At 54.8% G+C, this 19,948-nt stretch overlaps 1 protein-coding gene across 1 annotated transcript in view; it reads right to left on the minus strand.

Annotated features, from left to right (window-relative positions):
* The window catches only part of LOC140681480 (uncharacterized), a 1,248,316-nt gene that overhangs the window by 919,873 nt on the left and 308,495 nt on the right, over positions 1 to 19,948 (minus strand). The window contains 1 exon segment of the mRNA XM_072921322.1: positions 12,664 to 13,277. Coding sequence (XP_072777423.1) covers positions 12,664 to 13,277 — 614 coding nt within the window.

Consider the following 19,948-nt stretch of genomic DNA (forward strand, 5'->3'; position numbering starts at 1 on the left):
TAGGTCATATTCTCCTCAAACCTGGCAACTGGACAATTTCCAACACCCCAGTACCCCATAGAAACGCCCATTTCTGCCCAGTTTGCAGAAGAGCTGTCGCTGCATCCCTTCAGAGGAGCTGGCAATAAAGGACATCGCTGTGGAACCGCATACAGCCTTTTCCTCTCTCTGTCCCTGTGTGTCTGCCAGAGGCACTTGTGAGCACAGAGCGAAATCACCAAGAGCTGAACTCACAGAGCTGAAATCACCCCAGAGGTGCTCGCTAAGTTGCCTGTGGCTGGGAGCTGAGCCGAGGGACCCAGACAGGCTGAGCCTGACAGCGCAGCGCTATCCGGACACCCACGTCAGCCGGGCTTGGACGGACCCCTGGGACCCCAGGTTGCATTACGTGGCCACCCGAAGGGAGCACTGGCATCCTGGCACCGCTGAGAGCAGCATTCCTCATGAATTGTCACTGCCTCGGCCAGCTATGACCGCTTGAAGGTAACTTCTCTGTTATAGGAGAAGTTTCCTGAAGAGGTGTCCAACGAATTTGCATATCACTATGTGGGACGAGGTCCTCAGGAGTTGGACAGCAGACCACCCACCCAGCAGTCCGTGACCCACATTCGGCTGAAGAAGTACAAGTTTAAAACAGCCTTTTTATGCACTTTTATCTTGGGTCCTTTTTTTTTTTTTTTTCTTTTTACTGGTGAGGGGGGGGTGGGGGAGTGGGGGGAAGAGAACGATACTGAAATGGGATCAAAATCTAGTAAATTAAAAATATCCCAGAATGAGAGAGACTTATATTTATAAATCCTAGAAATCTTGTCTGCTAACAGCTTTTCTTTCTCTAAAGGCAATATTTCAAAAACTAACTCGAAAAAATTTATAGAATAGATTATTTCCCAGTTTCCAGACACTAACACACACACTATCGGTTTAGATTCTTTTGGGGACACAGTAGGGACAAGAATATACGCTTTCCAAACTGGTGAAAACTTTTCTGTAACAGAGTTTCTACCTCTATTTCTCTCAATTACTAAAGCAGTCGAAAAGACAAATTCTCTGCAGCTTCCTTCTGCTGAGGAAATTCCACCCTTATCTTTCTCAACAGACACTATCCCTTCAAATGCTAATTTGCCAGATAACATTCCTCTCTCAGTCCCTGGGACGGGGAACACAGACATTGTACCACCCCACCCACCCGCGGGGTCCGTGGAGCCCACCCATCCCTCGCTCCCCCTCGGACGCGGCGAGCGCGGATTCCGCTCCGCGGTCCCGCAACACGCGGCGCGCTGCGCGCCCCGTGCCCCGCTCAGTGTTGGGCTGTACCTGTGTCGGTTTCCATCGGGAACGCCCTGCCTCACCCCAAAACCTCCGCGCAGCCCCCGTGACTCCCCCAGCCCTGCAGCCGTGCCTCCCAGCCCCGCTGCGGCTCTCCCCAGCCCGCTCCCATCCCTGCCTGCCTGCCCGCCGCAGCCCCGCCGTGATGGCAGCAGCTCCCCCAGCCCCACCGCCTCCTCTGCCCCGCTCCTCCCTTGCCCTCATCCCCAAGCGCTGCACCCACCCACCCACCCTCAGCGCCCCCCGAGCGGCACCTCCGAGACCCCCACGGGGGCACCCCACTTCCCCACGCACCTCAGCCCTGCGCAGGCTGTGCCACAGTGGCGCTGCCATTGCCGCTCCACTGCTGCCTCCCTCTAGCCAAGCCCAGCCAGCTGCCCCCTCACACTCTGTCCAGCCCCCCACACCCCTGCCAACCCTCGCTCCAACACGCCCAACAAAGCGTAGTGCACCTCCTGCTCGCTCTCACTCCTCCTCTGAGCACAGCGAGTCCGATAGTGACACAGGGGACACTGATCCATGGGCTCTAATCAAAATGGAAGTGACTCGGGCAGGGGATTGGGAACTAGCTCAGAGAATTTCTGAATTCCCAGCAATTTATATAAAGGGGAAAAGAGGTGGGGCCACCACTAAAACAACGTGGGAACCTAACACAAATAAAGAACTGGTCCAACTATGAAATATAGCCAAAGAACATGGGAGGGGTTCACATCTTTTTAGAAATTTCCTGAGAGCTCTCTTTTCAGCACATATTTTGGTACCTCACAATCTTAAAAACATTGCCCACTGCCTTCTTTCCCCAGCAGAATATATGCTATGGGAAAGGCATTGGAAGAGACAATTTAAAACTTTATCAGACATCTATGCACAAGATGCAAATAGGCCAGATTTTACAGTCCAACATCTGGCTGGAGAAGGGGATTTACAGAAACCCTGTGACCAAGCTAACACCTTACTTAAGGCAGCACTACAAGACTTGGCTATTGCAGCAAAAACCTCCTTGCTCCTTGTAAGAGGCCGTCTGAAGACCCTCACTCATTTGCCTGCCAATTGCCATGAGAAGGAACTCCCTTCCCCCACTGCAGTTCCGGCTTGGAGAAGGCAACAGTGCAGGTGCAGCCGCTGTACCGTTACGTTCCGTTCCGAATGAGGCCCGGCAAGAACTTGGCAAGAAGTTGGCAAGGGCTTGGCGAAGACCCAGCGTGGACCCAGCACAGAGCGGCCCTCTGCAATTCCTGCTTCACTCTCCACCTTTAAGCTGAATGAACTGTTGGGGTGACTCTGGTGGTCTCTCACTGAAGACCCCTCATCTGCCTCGTTACCACCATGATAGACGGAGATCAAGAACCCTCTCCCCAAGGACTGAGACTGAGACCCCTACCACAGAGAGTGGGGTGGGGGGAAATGACATGACCTGTTCTTCTCCAGTAACTTCAATGGACTTATTCATTATTGTGTTTGTTCAGCCTGGATGATTTTCTGTAGATACACCTGTTCCCCCCATAGCAATTTCAATAGACTCCCATTGTTCTGCATGTTCCCCCCTTCTCCTTCTGTGGACTATAACTGGACCCCTGGGTTGGGTAGGATTTCGGAGACTCTCCCCAACACAACAAGACGGATCCCCATCATCCGGACCACTGAGGACCTCGCCTGTGTTGGTAGCTATTCCCATTCCCCCCTTCTCTCTCTCTCTCTCTATCCTTTTATATTTCTTTTCTGACCCCACTATCGCATTTATTGTTTTTGGCCCTTAATAAAGGTGCATCTGTTGTGATTAAACTGATTGTCCCCTGCTGTTTGTCTTTTGCACTTTGGGATCGGCTAACGAACCATCACGACACCCCGCTATAAGCAGATCGTGACATTAAATTGGCGTCACGGACAGGATTTCTGTCTAGGCAGAAGGGTGCAGGTTCTGTGTAGTCTGTAACAGGGGAAGGACGTTTCTCTCCAGCCGCACCTCGCCTGCCAGCCCAAAAAACTGAGCATGGTCTAGAAAGCAAGGGGGGAGATTCGAATTTCCCGCAGACTGCACATTGCCTTGGCGAAAAAGCACCCACACTGTCTTCAGAAATTGCAAAAGATCTCTTAGGGCAAAAGGCGGGGCACTGTGTTGTTTTATGTGTATGTTTGCACTGTCTGGGAAGGAAGGGACAACTTGAAGAAACTAAGCAGAGCCTCCCAGGCAGATTTTGTCTCTTTACCCACCCAGGGAAGCGAAGGGTGGCACAGCGACGGCCGTGTGCTTTGCTAACTTAAGTTTGTACCTCCCTGCCGTGGTTTTGGTCCCTTCACAAAATGAGTAATAATCTTAATGTTAAAGCTAAAGATGAATTTTATGCTTTACTAGCTAAATACAATGCCAAACCTTCTCTGGGAGGGGAGGAATGGACACAAAGTAATTGGTTTAATTTGGATAATGTGGTTTATAGAATATGTTCTTTACAACATGATACAAAATTTTAACTGGGCAGAAATAAAACCATCTTATGCTCAGTTTTGGGAGTTTGTCTTATGGCAGCTGTAGAAACTCGCTTCGAGAGAAGAAGTGAGGAAAATGCAATAACAGACTCCCTTCAAAACCTAGCTGAAATTTTGCAAAAACAATTAGATGAAGAAATAATAAAAGTAATTTATTATAAGCTGCCCTTAAAGAGGAACAGATTAAAAATGCAAAGCTCACCAACAAACTAAAAGAAACAGAGGAGAAGGAAACTCCTCACATTAACCAAGTTTACCCTCACAAAGAACTTGAGGCAGTAAATAATTGTGGGGAACATTGCTGTGTTGCCTTTATGAAAGACAACGGCGACCTGGTTGCAAGAAGACAGCACGGCGGCCCGGCCTGTCCGGACCACTCGGGCTAACGACGCACGCAGACACCAATTTGGTGGACGGTCGAAAAGCCTTTATTACCTTATCTCATGGGTTTAAATAGTCTTGGGGGACTTTGCTACATCAGAGGGGGGTTTGGTAGGGTCTCTAGGGTTAGTCGGGAGTGGAAAACTACTGGGTTAGGTGTGGTTACATGCTCTGGGGTTAATAGATAACGTGAAGCAGGGAGAAGGGGGAAGGGTCTCTCTTTCCGTCACATCCCGAGATCTTCCGTTCGCCTGTCCCTACTACTACATCTCCCCTCCCCTTATCATAAATAAAATGAGGTAGTTGTAGATATAGGCACTGGAGTGAGGTACAAACTTGTAACTTGTTAAGGAAAGGGTGGTTTGGTAAATCTGGGTAATTTTTTCAAGGCAAGTCTTGAAGGCTTTTGCGACTGACTGTGTTTGCAGTTTTTGGTTTACAGCATTTGTTGGTGGCCTATGAACAAAATGTTCGCCCGTTCTAGATGGGCCTGAACAAACGAGACTAGTTTGTTCAGCAGGCATGGTCCTATGGTAACAGCCAAAAGCAGTATTGCCAGTGGACCTACCAGGGCGGAAATTAAAGTGGTGAGCCAAGGTGATTGATTGAACCAGGATTCAAACCAGCTCTGTTGGGTTTCCCTGTCCTCTTTCTCTGAGCCAGTCTATCTCGGAGTTCTGCCATGGAGTCTTTAACGACTCCCGTATGATCTGCATAAAAGCAGCACTCCTCTTTCAAGGCTGCACACAATCCTCCCTGCTGCATGAACAAAAGGTCCAGTCCTCGCCTATTTTGTAAAACCACTTCTGAAAGCGAAGAGACTGATTTCTCTAGATAGGAGATGGATTTCTCGATCCTCTGCAGGTCTTCGTCGATGGTCATTTGCAGCTGAGAGCGTCCGTGCTGCTGGGTTGCGATGGTTGAGACACCCGTGGCTTTGCCAGCTGCTCCCAGGCCGAGCAGCATTGCGATGGTTATACCTGTGATCATTTCTCTTTTGTGGAGTCTGTCAGGTTCCTCGAGAAGGTGGTATATCTCTTCGTCTGAGTGGTACAGGACCCTAGGAACAATCAGAACTTGAACACAGAAATCGATAGAGTCATTAAATTTGGCAAGGAACACACAAGGACTCACTCCGGATCTCTGGCAAACCCACATCCCAGATGCGGATGGGACCACCCACTTATTGGTTTTTCTGTTGGGCTTGACAACTTTAGTGCAGAAGTTGCCTTTCTGCTTTGCTAAGGTTGCATTGCCAAAACATCTGCCCTGTCCTGTGATTTGACTCAGGGTGATTCCTCTGCGGGGAGTGTCCCATCTGCACTGGTGGGGGGCACTGGCTGTGGAGTAACTGAAGGGGGTGTCTAAAACAATGCCTTAGTAGAAAGGGGGTTTAATATCATAGCAAAGCCAACAGGAGTTAGTTAGGTTCGGTTTGGTTTCGCTTAGGGTTAGAAAGGTAGCTTCTAAACAGGTCAGCTATGTGGAACACGAAGGATGGGGTGTTCGCTGTGGTGACCTCTTTGAACACCTTGTCACTTGAAAGATGTTGCATGACCCACCTAAATGGCGAATGAGGGTAGTGGCCTGGGTTGGCTTGCCCCCTTGCCACAAGCCCCAACAGCAAAATCGCACAGAGACACTGTGCATGTCTGGGTCTCACCGGCGTGGGACTCTCGGGTTTTGTCTGGCGGTTTGGTGGTCCGTTATCTCCCTCCGGAGCAGGGGTGTATGCGTCACGGGGACGGTCCACAAGCGTGTCCTGCAAACAAAACTCACAGCTTTTCCATTAGTTTCGTTCTGAAGGTCAGTTTTATTGGCAGCAGTGAGTGTGTGGCAGTGGCCCTTTCCTCCCGCAGCTTTAACACGATCCCCGCGGGCGTGTTTGGGGTGGAGACGCCATGGCGGGCTGCCGTGCCGGCTGTGGGCAGCTCACCACGATGTGACCTGCCTCACCACACTTGAAGCACGCCATGGCACTGGTCAGGGTGTGGACGGCCGCCTGAATGGACGTCAGGTGCTCTTCCCTTACTACATGTCTGATCATGTCAGCCAGGCTAGCTCCGGCTGGCAGGGAACGTAAGATATCCTTGATGACAGAGTTGCACTGCTGGCGCAGGCAGTCAGCTACCATGGGGCCCTTTGCCTCTGCCAGCAGGGTAGAGGAGTCTATCGCTGCCTGCAGGCGGTCCACAAACTGCGTGAAGCTTTCGCTCTCTGCCTGCCTCACGGTGGACCACGGCGCCGGCTTAGCCACGACTCGAGAGGCTGCGCGGATAGCCTCCCTGGCAGCCCGAGTGGTCGCCCTGACCTCCTCAGCCTGCATCTGCGTGGCTTGTTTCTGCGGCGTGATCATATCATCATGCTTTCCTATTAGTCTGGATAAGCTCGATCTGTGCAGTGGTTGCCTCGCGCCAGATGCTTGGGCTAATTGCTTCCTACAATTATCCTCCCATTCCTGTCTGAACACAATCATTCCCGCACCATCAAGTATCATGCGACCTATTCGCTCGATATCAAAGGGAAGCAGGTCGTCATTACTAAAAAGACCATCGATTGAAGTGGAGACTATGGCCGAATTGATTCCTTTTTCCGCAATGGCTTTGACAATTGACTGTACATCTTTTGGGTTTATCGGGGTATATACCCTTTGTTGGTTCCCCTCCGGGCCGGTGAGCCTCACCGAGAAGGCTTGTATGGCAGCCGCTGGGGACCATTCAGCACAGGCTATTTTTATTTCTTCCCAGTCGGTAAACTGGGCTGGTTTGTATCGTAATTGTTTTCCGGAGCGGCTTAGAGCTTTACTTGGTTTTGTCTTAAATTGCGTTGGCTCTGTTTTCCCTGTCTCGGAGTTCCAGCCAGCTCCCGGCAGCTCTTCCGAGCTGGTGGAGCTGCTGCCGGACTCTGAGTCGGAAGTCGAATGCCGGCGCACTTCCGGGGCGTGGTGCCTTTCTGTCCGGCTCCGAGCTCGCTCCTCCCCACGGGGGTGGAACCGCTCCCGCCTCCCAGGCTTGCCCTGCCTTATGCAGGGGGTGGTTTCTCCCTTAAATGGTAGCAGCCTCAGGCACAGCTGCCGATTGGCTCTCTGCCCTCTGCTGCTCTCCTCCTCTTTCTCCTGCGCACGCGCGTCCCTGAAACCGCGCGGCTCCCGGCTTTTCGCGCCGAGACCACCTGCGCCCCACCCCTCTCCTTGGCGGCCAGCGCCATTTTCAAAGAGGTGAGGTGGCGGCGTGGGTAGGGTCTCTTCCCGAGCCGCGGTTTCTGCACCTCTGGTTTCCCCTGCCAGCCCTCGCCGAAAGCATTCCGTGCACTGCTGCACCTCCGGCAACGGGTCGCGGACCGGCGGTGGCGGGACGGACGGGGAAGCCGTGGTTTTTTGAGGGGTTTCCGCAGCAGGGATTGGGCTCTGATCTGGGGAAGGAGGTGACGCGCCGGGCCCCCCCGGGTCCTCGCTACCGGGCGGATCGTCCTCAGGGACGGTCTGCGCTCCAGCACCCACCCCGAGCCCGGGTCTAACTAATAAACACGTATGCGCCGCGCTCCACGTCTCCTGCTCTTTTATTGCTCTGTGCGGGGCTTTCTCTACTTTGCCCAACGCTTTAAGGCTTTTGCCACTGCCTGAGGATTTTGTGTCCTCGGCCAGCTGGCTGTGCATTTTTCCCATATTCCCGGATGCGCAGCATCCACTGGGCATTCAGTCGCCCCAAGCTCAAGCAGCCTTGCTATGGCAAGATAAAAGTCCTTGAGCTTACACTCGATACCCCATTGCTTATAAATCACACTTACGACCCTGGCAATGCTTTCCACGACGCTCGTGGGTCCTGGGACGTCTCCCTGCGCCAAGATACGGTCTGACCGCTCTGGCCGCTGCCCTTGTCCAGGCGAATCCCGCTACCCGAGCGAATTTCTCTTCCCGGGTTTCGGCACCAGATATGTTGCCTTTATGAGAGACAACGGCGACCTGGTTGCAAGACGACAGCACGGCAGCCCGGCCTGTCCGGGCTACTCGGACTAGCGACACACGCAGACACCAATGTGGTTGACGGTCGAAAGCATTTATTATCTTATCTCATGGGTTTAAATAGTCTTGGGGGACTTTGCTACGTCAGAGGGGGGTTGTAGGGTCCCTAGGGTTAGTCGGGAGTGGAAAACTACTGGGTTAGGTGTGGTTACATGCTCTGGGGTTAATAGATAATGTGAAGCAGGGAGAAGGAGGAAGGGTCTTTCTTTCCGTCACATCCCGAGATCTTCCGTTCGCCTGTCCCTATCTACCACACTCCAGGAACACCTGGATGCCTCCTGAACACAGCAGGACCCCCCAGGAACACCTGGATCCCCCTAAATAACACCTGGGACTGCACAAAACCACCTGGACCCACCCAAAACCCACCTGGACCCACCCAGGGAGAGCTGGACTCGCCCCCCCAAACTCACTGGGCCCCCCAGAACTCACTGGGATCCCGCTAAAACTCACCCGGATCCCCCTCTAAATCCACCTGGGACCTCCAAAACCAACCAGGACTCCCCCAAAACCCACTTGGACCCACCCAGGAACATCTGGCACTCCCCAAACTCATTTGGACCCCCCAAAAACCCACCTAGAGCCCCCCAAAATCCCACCTGGCCCCTCCCCCGTGACATTACAGGTGTGGTCCTGCTCCCCCACTCCCCTGGGTTTGAATTTTTGGGTCGATTTGTGTCGATTTTTGGTTTCCATTGATAAAAATCTATCTGGGGGCGGGGCCAAGGCTCATTTGGGGGGGCTTCAGGAGGGGGCGGGGCCAGAACCCGGAGCTGGAACTGGGAGGGGCGGAGCCTGAGGGGGCAGGGCGCCCGGTGGGCGTGTCCAGCAGCAAAGGGGCAGGGCCAAAACACGGGGCGGGGTCTAAAGAGGGCATGGTCAGTGTTTGGGGGTTCGTCCTGCTGCTCCCACCCCCCTAAATTCCCCCGGACCCTCCCTCACTGCCCCTCCCCCACCCATGGGACACACCCCGAAACCTCCCCAGCCCCTCCCCCCTCGGCCCCCCCACGCTGTTTTCACCTGGCAACCCCCAAATCTTTGGGAATTCTCACCTGGGACCCCCTAAAGCTCCCCTGCACCCCTCTGAAATCTTCTCAGGACCCCACAAACCTCACCTGGGACTCCCAAACCTCACCTGGAACCCCCCAAATTCTCACCTCAGACCCCCAAACTTCTCCTAGGACCCCTAGACCTCACCTGGGCAGGTGGGAAACCCCAAATCCTTGGGAATTCTCAGCTGGGACCCACCAAACTTCACCTGGGCAGCTGGGAAACCCCAAATCCTTGGGTATTTCTCATCTGGGACCCCCCAAACTTCACCTGGGACCCCAAAACCTCACCTGGGACCCCAAAATTTCACCTGGGACCTCCCAAAACCCTCACCTGGGAACCCCAAAACTCACCTAGGACCCCCCAAAATCTCCTCAGGAGCCCCCAAAAGCAGCCAAAGGTGGGGCAGGGCTGGGGTGATGACGTCACCTCTTCCTGTTTCCCCTCTCCGGCCCCGCCGCGTTCCCACGTGTCCCCAACTGTCCCCGGCCGTGTCCCCTCCCCGGAGTGTCCCCAGCGGCCATCGAGCCCCGCGAAGTGCGACAATCCCAGCAGGGGGGCGGGAGGGGACAGGGGGGACACGGCGGGGAGGGGGCAGAGGGGTGGCAGAGGGGACAGGGGAACACGGGGGTGGCAGAGGGGTGGAGGGGACAGAGGGTTGTAGGAGGGAACGGGGGGGGGGGACAGTGGGAGACGAGGGGGTGACAAAAGGGACAGAGGGGACAGCAGAGCCCTCCAGGGAGGGGACAAACAGGACCACAGGAGGGCACAGGGGCCACTGTAGGAGGCCACAAGTGCCACCAGGCCCCTGACACCTCTCCTGTCCCCTCCCCAGCTGTCCCCCCACCAGCTGCTGGAGGTGATGGTGGCCGTGGTGGCCACACTGGGCGAGCTGGTGGCCACCCTGAGAGAACTGATGGCCACCGTGGCCAGGCTGCACAGGGACGTGCTGCTGGCCGTGTCCCCAGAGTTCCTGCGGGTGGCTGTGGGGACCTTGATCTTTCACCTCCAGGACGCCCTGCGCCACTACCGTGTCCCCTCCCTGGGCCACCGCCCTGTCCCCTCCCTGGGCTGGACCCCGGCCAACCTCGGGGATACCCCAGGGACCACCTGGGCCTGTGTGAGAGCCCTGGCCAGCGCCAGGCGTGTGCTGGACAGGCTCATGGACAGCTGGGCCCAGCTGGCCAAGGCGGTCACTGAGCTCCGCGACGCTTGCAGGGATGCGGCCACCGGGAGGGGACAGCGGCTGGAACTGTACCTGGGGCTGCTGGGGGACTTGGTGGCCGCGTGTGGCAAAGCCACCGCGTTCCCCCGGGAGCTGCAGCGCCGGCTCAGGGACATCGAGGCTGCCCTGGAGGGGACAACAGAGGTGTCCTGATTTCCGTGTGGCCTTGGTGGCCACACCAGCCGAGGCTGAGCAGCTGTGGGAGGCCAGTGCCCGCCTGGCCACGCGTCACCTGCTGGGGACACCTGGGGACATCAACACCCTCTTCTTCTGTCCCTCTCCTGGCCACGGTGGCTGTGCAGTGGCCGAGCGGTGCCAAAGAGCCATGGAGGACATCCCAAGGCTGCTGTGCACAGAGCAACATCACCACTGGGCTGTCATCAGGCCGGTGTCACCTCGGCAGAGACTCGGGGACATTCTGAGGGCACTTTGGGAGCACTTGGGGACACTTTGGGAAGGTGTGTGGTGACGCTGGTGGGGGCGGGGGGGTGAACGAGCCTCCCCTCAGTGCCTTGCAGGAGACCCGGCTGTGATTTGGGGGGTCCCCAGGCAGCCCCCGCTGCTGAGCACTGACCCTGCCCCGGGGGGCGCTGGGACCCCCAAAAACCACACCCGCACCCCCTTCAGTGCCCCCGAACCCCCCTCGAGCACTGACCCCCCTCCCTGGGCACTGGGACGAGTGGAGACCCCCTCTCGGTTTTCTGGGGGTCGAGATGACCCCGAGATTGTGAAAAGTCCTTTTCTCCCAGCCCGCACGGGCAGAGAAGGAGTCGAGATGCGGAGCTTTGCTTCTCAGGGCCGTTTATTTTCCCTTTTCTCTAACAGCTTTGTCCGCTCTGCTGAGCTCTGTCTAGCAGGTCGGTCTGTGGCAGTCTCCCTGCCCTCAGGGCGCTGTTTGCCTTCTACACTAAAAACTACCTGTACTGTGTTTACAGTAACGTGCCAATATCTATCATTTATGTTGGACAGTGTGTCTCTACCTTCAACCAACAGAAAAGTGTCACCATCACAGCAAGACATGGAGGGCAAAAAGAAGGAGAAGAAGGTCAGGACACACCCAGATCCCTCCACCTTGTCCCATTGAACCCCGTATTTTAAAGTGTTAAAATTCTACTTTTCCACCCTGTGTTAATTCACCTACCACGCTACTCAAACCCTTGTGCCTTGTAATTCCTCATACAAAGTTGGCAATTTTCTCCAGGGGCTAAAACCACAGCCACCGGTGTTCTTGACACCATGCCAAGGTCTCCGAGGCCCCTGCCAGGGTCTGGAGCCATCCAGGCAGCCAGAGGGATGTCCTGGATTCTGACACCCCCCCAATTACCGAGCAGTGGGAGCCCCCTGGGCACTACCCCCCCCCCCACCAAGCACCGGGATAGGGACCGGACCCCCCTAGAACCCTGGGAACCCCACAAGCACCGGGACCCCCCAGGCAGAACCACCCCCGTGCACCGGGACAGGGACCGGACCCCCCTCGTGCACTGACCCCGCTGAGCACTGGGCCCGGACCCCCTTTGTGCCCCCATCCATGACGGAGGTTCCATCCCCTCCGCTTTGACCCCCCCAGAGCCGCGGGACCCCCAGGAACAGTGCAGGGACTGTGGGGACCCCAAGGGCTGGGGGGGCACGGGAGGTTAACCAGCACTAGGGGAGCCCCTTAGGGTTTGGTCCTTTCCCCCCCGTTGTCTCCCAGGACCCCCTGTTATCATCAGTGCCCCCCCCAATTTACTGGGACCCTCCATTCACTGCTTCCCCCCTTCCCTGACTCCCCCAAAGCGCTGGGACCCCCCGAGCCATGAGCCCCCCGCAGTGCGCCAGGACCCCCCACTCACCTCCCATCCCCCATCCATGGGAACCAACCCAAATCACAGCAGCACAAGGAGAAGAAGCCAACACCTTCCCCACACCCAACAGGGATCACCAGGACCACGGATCAGCAGGGCTCTGCCCCACGGGGGTCACTGGGGATCATCCAGCCCGGATCCTCCCATGGGGGATGGAGCTGGAGCAGCGCACCAAGCTCTTCCCTCACTCTCTTCCCTCACTCCAAGCTCTTCCCTCACTCTCTTTGCTCACTCCAAGCTCTTCCCTCACTCAGGGCACTCACAGGGCTTCCCTTACTGGTGCCTCCGTTGGTGCTGGGTCAAGTGAGAGCTCTGTGAGAAGCTCTTCCCACACTCCCCACACTCGTAGGGCCTCTCCCCGGTGTGGATGCGCCGGTGCACGGTGAGGTTGGAGTTGCGGTTGAAGCCCTTCCCGCAGTCGGGGCAGCGGAAGGGCCTCTCCTCTGTGTGAATCCGCTCATGTAGGAGGAGATGGGAGCTTCTCTGAAACCTCTTCCCACACTGGGGACACTCGTAGGGCCTCTTCCCGGTGTGGATGCGCTGGTGTGTTCTCAGGGCTGAGCTCCACCCAAAGCTCTTCCCACATTCCAAGCACTCATAGGGCCGTTCCCCAGTGTGGATCACCTGGTGCACCATCAGGCCAGACATGTGTCTGAAACCCTTCCCACACTTCCCACACTCGTAGGGCCTCTCCCCAGTGTGGATGCGCCGGTGCACGGTGAGGTTGGAGTTGTGCTTGAAGCCCTCCCCGCAGTCGGGGCAGCGGAAGGGCCTCTCCTCTGTGTGACTCCGCTCATGTACGAGGAGATGGGAGCTTCTCTGAAACCTCTTCCCACACTCCCCACACTCGTAGGGCCTCTCCCCAGTGTGGATCCTCTGGTGCTCGATCAGGTGGGAGCTCCGACTGAAACCCTTCCCACATTCCAAGCACTTGTGGGGCTTCTCCCTGCCATGAGGCTTCTCCACCAGCTCCGAGCTCCGGCTGGATCTCCGCCCGCCTTCCTGGCTCAGGGGGGCTCTTTCCTCCCCGCAGCTCCCTGGGCTGGGTTTGCAGCTCCTCCTCCTGCAGCATCTCCGGGGCTTTTCCTCCTCCTCCATCCAGCCACGCCCAGGGAATGAAAAATCCTGGTTTGGGGAAAAAAACAAGAGGAGAGCACCTTGGACTCGAGGTTCCTCCTTGCTCCAGTTCATCTCAGGAAGTCATTGGGAATCTTATGTCTGTAAGAACCTCCAAAACACCAAGATTTAGCCCAAAAATCCTACAAAATTCCAAGACACAGATCAAAAACTCCCCAAACATCACAAGTCAGCAAAAACCTCCTCCAAAACATAAAGATTTAGCTGCCACATAAAACCAAAGCACCAATATTTAGTCCAAGAAAGCTCAGAAACACCAAGATTCACCCTGGGAAAATCCTGGATCCCCCTCCACAGTCACCTGCTGCATGCTGGGGGAGAAACGCTCCTGGGGCTGGGGGGAGGCTGCAGATACAGGGAGGGGTGGAACCTTCTGCTGCTTCCTCCTTCTGCTCCTCCTCTTCCTCCTGTGTCTCTCCTCTTCCTCACACTCCTCTTCCTCCTGCTATTCCTCCTTCTCCTGCACAATCCCACCCTCTCCTACCACCTACATCGTTTGACCATTGTGTTCCTCAAGCCTGCTTCTCCTTCCCTTCTCCTCCTGCCCCCAGGCCCAGCACCCACTGCCGGCTCCCTCTTCCCCCCAGACCCACAGCATCCCAGCCGAGGGGCAGGGATGGAGCTGGGGCAGGTCGGGCTGGGGCAGCGCTGGGCTCTCGGCCGCTCCCGCCCGCACTCGGTCCCCACTGCAGCCGCTCCCGCCAGGACAGCGCGGGGGGCCCGACCTTGGCGCTGCCCCACTCCCACCTCCCCAAATTCCCCTCGCGGGGGCGATGGGGCTGAGGGGGGACGCAGGTGGGGTCAAGGTGGGGAAGGCTCAGAGGGCCAGGGAGCTGTAAACAAGGGAGTGACAGGAGAAGGAATCGGTTTCAGAAAATGTTATTAATTGATGACATAGACTGCTGCTCAGCCAAGGTCCTGCTCTATTCATGAACTTCCAGAAGAACAAAAAAGACTTAGCAGAGCCATGAATATCATTTGCTATATAAAAGCAGGGAGCATATTAAGGGAGTATGTAGTAGGTGGATTGGGAAGTCTGTAGCTCTCAAGTGCTTCAGCCAATGGGGAAAGCAGAGGGAGATGTGGCCAGGAGAATTAGGATGAAAAGGAGGCTGTGTCCTCCAACAACTGGAGAGATCCCATGGGGAATGTCCCATGGCCTCTCCCATTTTTAGGAATGAAATTAAGTTTCACAGGACTTCTCTGTCTGCTTTGTGGACAGAATCCTCTGGTGATGTCAATTTTCCCGCACACCCTGGGGCAGGGAGTGCAGCTGAAGGTGCCTCACCCACTTTGGGTGATCGGCTCCCTTGGCTGGCGGCGGCACCGGGGATTGATTGGGGACCCGGGAGTGACCAGGAGACAGACGAGTGACACATCAGGGGGTCTGTGAAGAGTCAGCAGGGAGAGAGCACTGAAAATCTCATCAGTGAGTGCCCTGGGATCTTCGGGGAGTGAACATGGCAGGGCACCCATGGAGGGGAGAAAAGGGAAAGCCAGGGAGGGATCCTGGCCAAAGGGATGATGACCCCAAAATGTCTCTGAAGGGTCCCTTGGGAGAATGCTGAGGTAGTTTGCACATTCCCCCAGAGGTAATTAAGGACATGGACACCCGGGGGGGCAATAAGGGAAGGGGAGAAGGGATTTGGACAACAGGGGATGGATGGTGTTGGTGTGCTGGGAAGGGATCGGGTGAAGGGGAGTGTGCAGCAATATGGTTCAGGCAAGAAGCAGCAGGAGGAATCAATGTGGTAAGAAAAAGGGTGATGGCAAAGAGGAGGAAGAGAAAAATATTCACGATTGGGATGTTTTTCAGCAGGGTCTTATCCTGACAATTTGCCAGCTGATACTTTGAATTCCCAGTTTTCAGGAGAGGAAAAGCAGGAGGTCAGGATGTCAGGGGTTTCTCTGCGCTGGGCAGCGGCAGCAGCAGGCGCAGAGGTGCGGGACCGGGAGCAGGGCTGGGGGCCTGTGGGGAGCTGCGGGGCCGGGCCGGGGCTGTGGGGCAGCCGGGGCTCAGTGCCGGGCGCTGCCTGACCCCACCAGCCCCGGGCAGTGCCGGCAGTGGCCCCCGGCCCCCAGGAGGCTGCGGGACGCCCCGGCCGCTGCCCGGCCCCGGGGAGCTGCCGGCCCTGCCCGCCGGGGGGGCCGCCTTTGGACACTGCGGCAGGACAGGCACCGGCTCTGCCACACGGGCTGTGCAGGGGACCCTGAGCACAAGGAGCAAAACAAAGCAACATCTGGGAAATGCAGAGTGCACATGGAAGGATCAGGATTTTCTGTGAAGGATTTGGTTTGGGTCCCTGCAGAAAGGAAAGATTTTGCAGAAAGCTCAGCAGCTCTCAGAGGATGAGCACCCACAGGCAGTGACCGGGGCTGCAGGAGTGGCACAAGAAGGCCCTGCAGCACTTGGGCACAAAGGCACAGCAGCTGAAGGCAAGGAGGGATGAGCAAAAGGCCAAGCTGAAGGCAAAGGCCATGGCAGAGTTCCCAAAGCCCCTGAGGGACCAACCCCAGGGCCCAAGGGGGCCCCAGCATCCAGGGGACGGCGTCGGCCACAAGCACCTGGCAGAGGCATTGCCCTCCTGGCCAGGGCAGAGCCCACCCAAACAGCCCCTGGGAAGGAGTCAGGGCTCCAGCTGCAGCCCACAAGGACACTGCAAGCACAGACAGCAGCACCCTCAGGAGGAGCGAGTCCACCCCTGCATGGACATGGATTGTCAGGGCTCTCTGAGCTCCCATCCCACCGGGGACCCACCACACTGCAGCCCTGGAGAACATCCAGGCTGGGTCTGCATCCAGAGGAGGCCTCTCCTGATGGACACAGGGGCCTCTCCATCCACTCTGAATCTTACACCTAAGGGGGGAACATTGTAAAGGAATGTTTTCATTATTAAGGGAATAAATGGGAAAGCTGAGCTGGTGTCATTTGTTCAATCACTATTAGGAGCTGTGGAGCATAGGTTTGAAATAAACCAATTTCTTTTCTTCCTACTGTGATTGTTATTAACTAGGAAGGAATTTGGTGGTGGCATTGTAATATTGTAAAAGGTGATACAGAGGCTATTGCTGCTGTACCTTTGTGTCAAATGTCTGGCAAGGCCTATGCTGAAGGGAACCCAGAGGTGTGGGCAGCCCCATAGGGAAAATTTGATGTGGAGCCTCTCCAAATTACTTGGAAGCAACCAGGACAAGTGGGGGCTAAAAGCAACACCCTGTTCCAGGGGAGGGAAGGAAGGGCTCACAGCCTGGTATGGAGTCCCTGCTAAAGGCAGGGCTTTTGGAGCCAGGGATGTCTCCCTACAGCACTCCTATCCTGCCACTCAGGGAATCTGATGGCTCCAATCAGGAGCACAAGAACAAGTGGAAGACAAAGCCTCTATGAAATGGCTGAATTTTCTAGATAAAAAACAACTTTTGAGTATTAAGGGAAAAAGTGCAAATGGTGGAGAAAAAGGTTAAATATTTGGGACATATTTTGACTGAAGTTACGTGGTTGAATGACCAAGAGAAGGTGTGGGCAATCTCAGAAGTAACGTTATCCAGGACCAAAAAGGAGCAGAGACAATTCTGAGAATTAATAGGGAATTACACAGCCTGGATTGAGAATTCTCTGTTCCAGCCAGAACATTGTAGGACTTTTTAACCCCAGACAGCCTCCATGCTGTGGTATGGACAGGAGAAAGTGAATAAAACTTGAGAAAATGAAAAACAAAAAATATTAATGCCTCAGCTGTGGCTCTTCCAGACTCAGAAAAGAAATTGGAATTGTAGGGGAATGTTCAACAGGGCCATGCCAAAGGAATTCTTGGGCCAAAATGTTTCACCCAGTGGCCACAATGGCCTCATTGTCTGCAGAATTGTGCAGCCACAGCTTCAACGGGAACCGAGGCCCAAAACCTGATGACAACAGGATCTCCAACTGTTCCAGTCTGCCATCAAGTTTCAAGCTTTGATAACCAAAAGAGCCTCGCAATGGATGAGCAGTGCTCGGTTATTACAGTGTGAAACTTGTTCAGTGGCACAGGAGGATTCAGAACTGAGGACAGGGGAAGGGTTTAACCCAGCCTCCTGTTTTAACAGCCCCCAGAGGGGCTGGGAAGAAACCCAGCACTGCATTCAAGTGACACAGCTCCAGACCAAGCCTGGGGGAGATTCAGGAGACATTGCCTGGCCTGAGGCAGAAAATGTCTTTGTGGATGGCTCTTCAAGGGCAGCAGAAGGGAAAAGAGTTCCAAGACACGCTGTTATTGAGGAAAGGGAATCAGACAAAGCCCAGGTTACCCCCCATGGTCAGCTCAACCGGCACAGCTGTGTGTGCTTGTAAGAGCCTGGCACTGAAATGCCCTGAGCAGGAAGGCTTCAATATCTTCTGGTGAAACCATCTCACCTAACAGGGGGGCAAAAGCAATTCTGATTGCTCAGCAGCCACTGGATCACTTATTAAGGTATTTCTAAAAGACATTACTCCAATAAAAGGTATTGTGGAAGCAACAGACACAGACAGCAGAACTCATTTTACAGGAAAGATCCTCCAGGGGGTTATGGCAGCTTTAGGAATACAATGGGACCTCCAGAACCCCTGGCACCCCCAGAGCTCAGGCTGGGTACAAAGAATGAAAGGGGAAAGAAAGAAACACCTTTGGAAGCTGGTGATAGAAACCAAGATGCCATGGGTACGGCTTTTGCCATTGGCTTGGGCAAGAAGAAGAGCCAGACCCAGGGCAGATATTCAAATAATTCCCCTTGCAATTGATCTCGGGAATTCCTTACCCTGGGAATTCTCCACCTAGTGCAGGGTGGAGATAAGGGATGCACATTTAAAGCAGTCTGTGGCCAGAATCCTGTCTCTGGTGCAATCTCTGCCCCAGGAAGCTGGGCTGGCACAGAGCCTGCCTTGGCACTTTGCTGTTGCCAACATCCCAGCAGGACATCGGCTCCTGCCTAAGGAGTGCAGAGCAGCACCACTGGTGGCCAAGTGGCGTGGCCCGTGCCAAGTGGCCCCGAGGCCAGAAACAGCCGCCAGCACAGCTGAGCACGGGGGGACCCCTCAGCCTCGGCTCCAGGTCTCTGCAGCCCCGGAGATTTGCACTTCCCGCCTGCAGCAGGAGGATGGGAGGCCCCCACTGAGCCTGCACTGAAGGCAGCGCAGCAGCAGCCAGGGCTCCACAGCGGGGCAAGGCCCTGGGCCTGCCCACACATCCTCTGCTGAAATCCTCGGCCTGGCCACCCTCCTTTGGCAGCTCCAGCCACCGGGGACAGCCCTTGCTGCCACTGCTGCAGCTTCAGCGCTCTCTGGGCCTGCCCTGCCACAGCTGCTGGGCAAGAGCACGGGACAATTCCACTCTGGCTCTCACTTACACTCACACACTGCCCTGCCTGCCATGGCATTGATGCAAAATACACCAGCTCATAGACTTAAACATTGTTAACCTTTCATTTCTCTACTCAGGCTTGCTTTGCCTTGGCCCTGGGGAAGGAATGTTAAAGGTTTTGTTAAGGGATGTTACACCACTCAATGGAGATGTGTTTAACACCTCAACAAACTGGGAATGGCCCAAAAGATACCCACAAAGATAACACCAAGCATCAAAACATTAACCCCAGCAGCAAACAGCAACCAACACCTACCCCAGACACTGCCAGGGCTGCAGACACCTGGTCTGCAAAAGGCTGAGAAGGAAATCAGCACTTCCCACCTCATTAACAGCTGAAGCAAAGAAATCCGGGTCCAATAGGAAACCAAATACTAAAAACTGCACAACTTGAAACTTTGGAACATTAAACCAGTGGATTTAGACTGGTTCTGACTGTATCAAGTTTGGGAAAAATGTAGTAAAAGCCACGGAGCTTTTACTCTGATAGTATTTTATTTATTATATACTCCAATATATTTTACTGATACTTTACGCGTCATGGAACAATTTTCTCTGCACACCCGGGCTATGTGGGGATGGAATGATTTCTGTTGCACATCCTGGCCAGAATCAAGAAATGCCTTTACTCTAACAATAAACATATTGTTGGAGTTTTTCTTTTTCCTGCAGTTTCAGTGCTAAATTTGGAGCATTCGAATATTTTTAAATTACTCCTACTTCTAAATTGCCGGTTGGGTTTGGATCAGGGATGAGAGAATGAGATTTTACTTATAGGAGAAGGAGAAAAAATTTAATTGACTTGGAAATTTTTTGTGTATGTTTGTGTGTGGCTCTTAGAGATAGAAAAATTTTGGTCTGGGTTTTTCGACGTTCACCTTTAGGCAACATTTTGTGAAGCAAGAAGAGATTTAAAGGTGACCCTTTAACTCATAAATAGAATATTTGAAGGAAAAGAAAATAAATAGAAGATTTGAAAGGAAAAAAAAAAGAAAAAACAGCAGGTTGGGGGGGGGGGGCACATGTGAGGCTGCTGAAGCTGCTCTGGAAGAGAAGCTGCATTCCAGGCACCCAGGAGAGGAGCTTTAGAAATGCAAATTAACAC

Source organism: Taeniopygia guttata, chromosome 36, assembly GCF_048771995.1.
Source record: "Taeniopygia guttata chromosome 36, bTaeGut7.mat, whole genome shotgun sequence".
NCBI lineage: Eukaryota > Metazoa > Chordata > Aves > Passeriformes > Estrildidae > Taeniopygia > Taeniopygia guttata.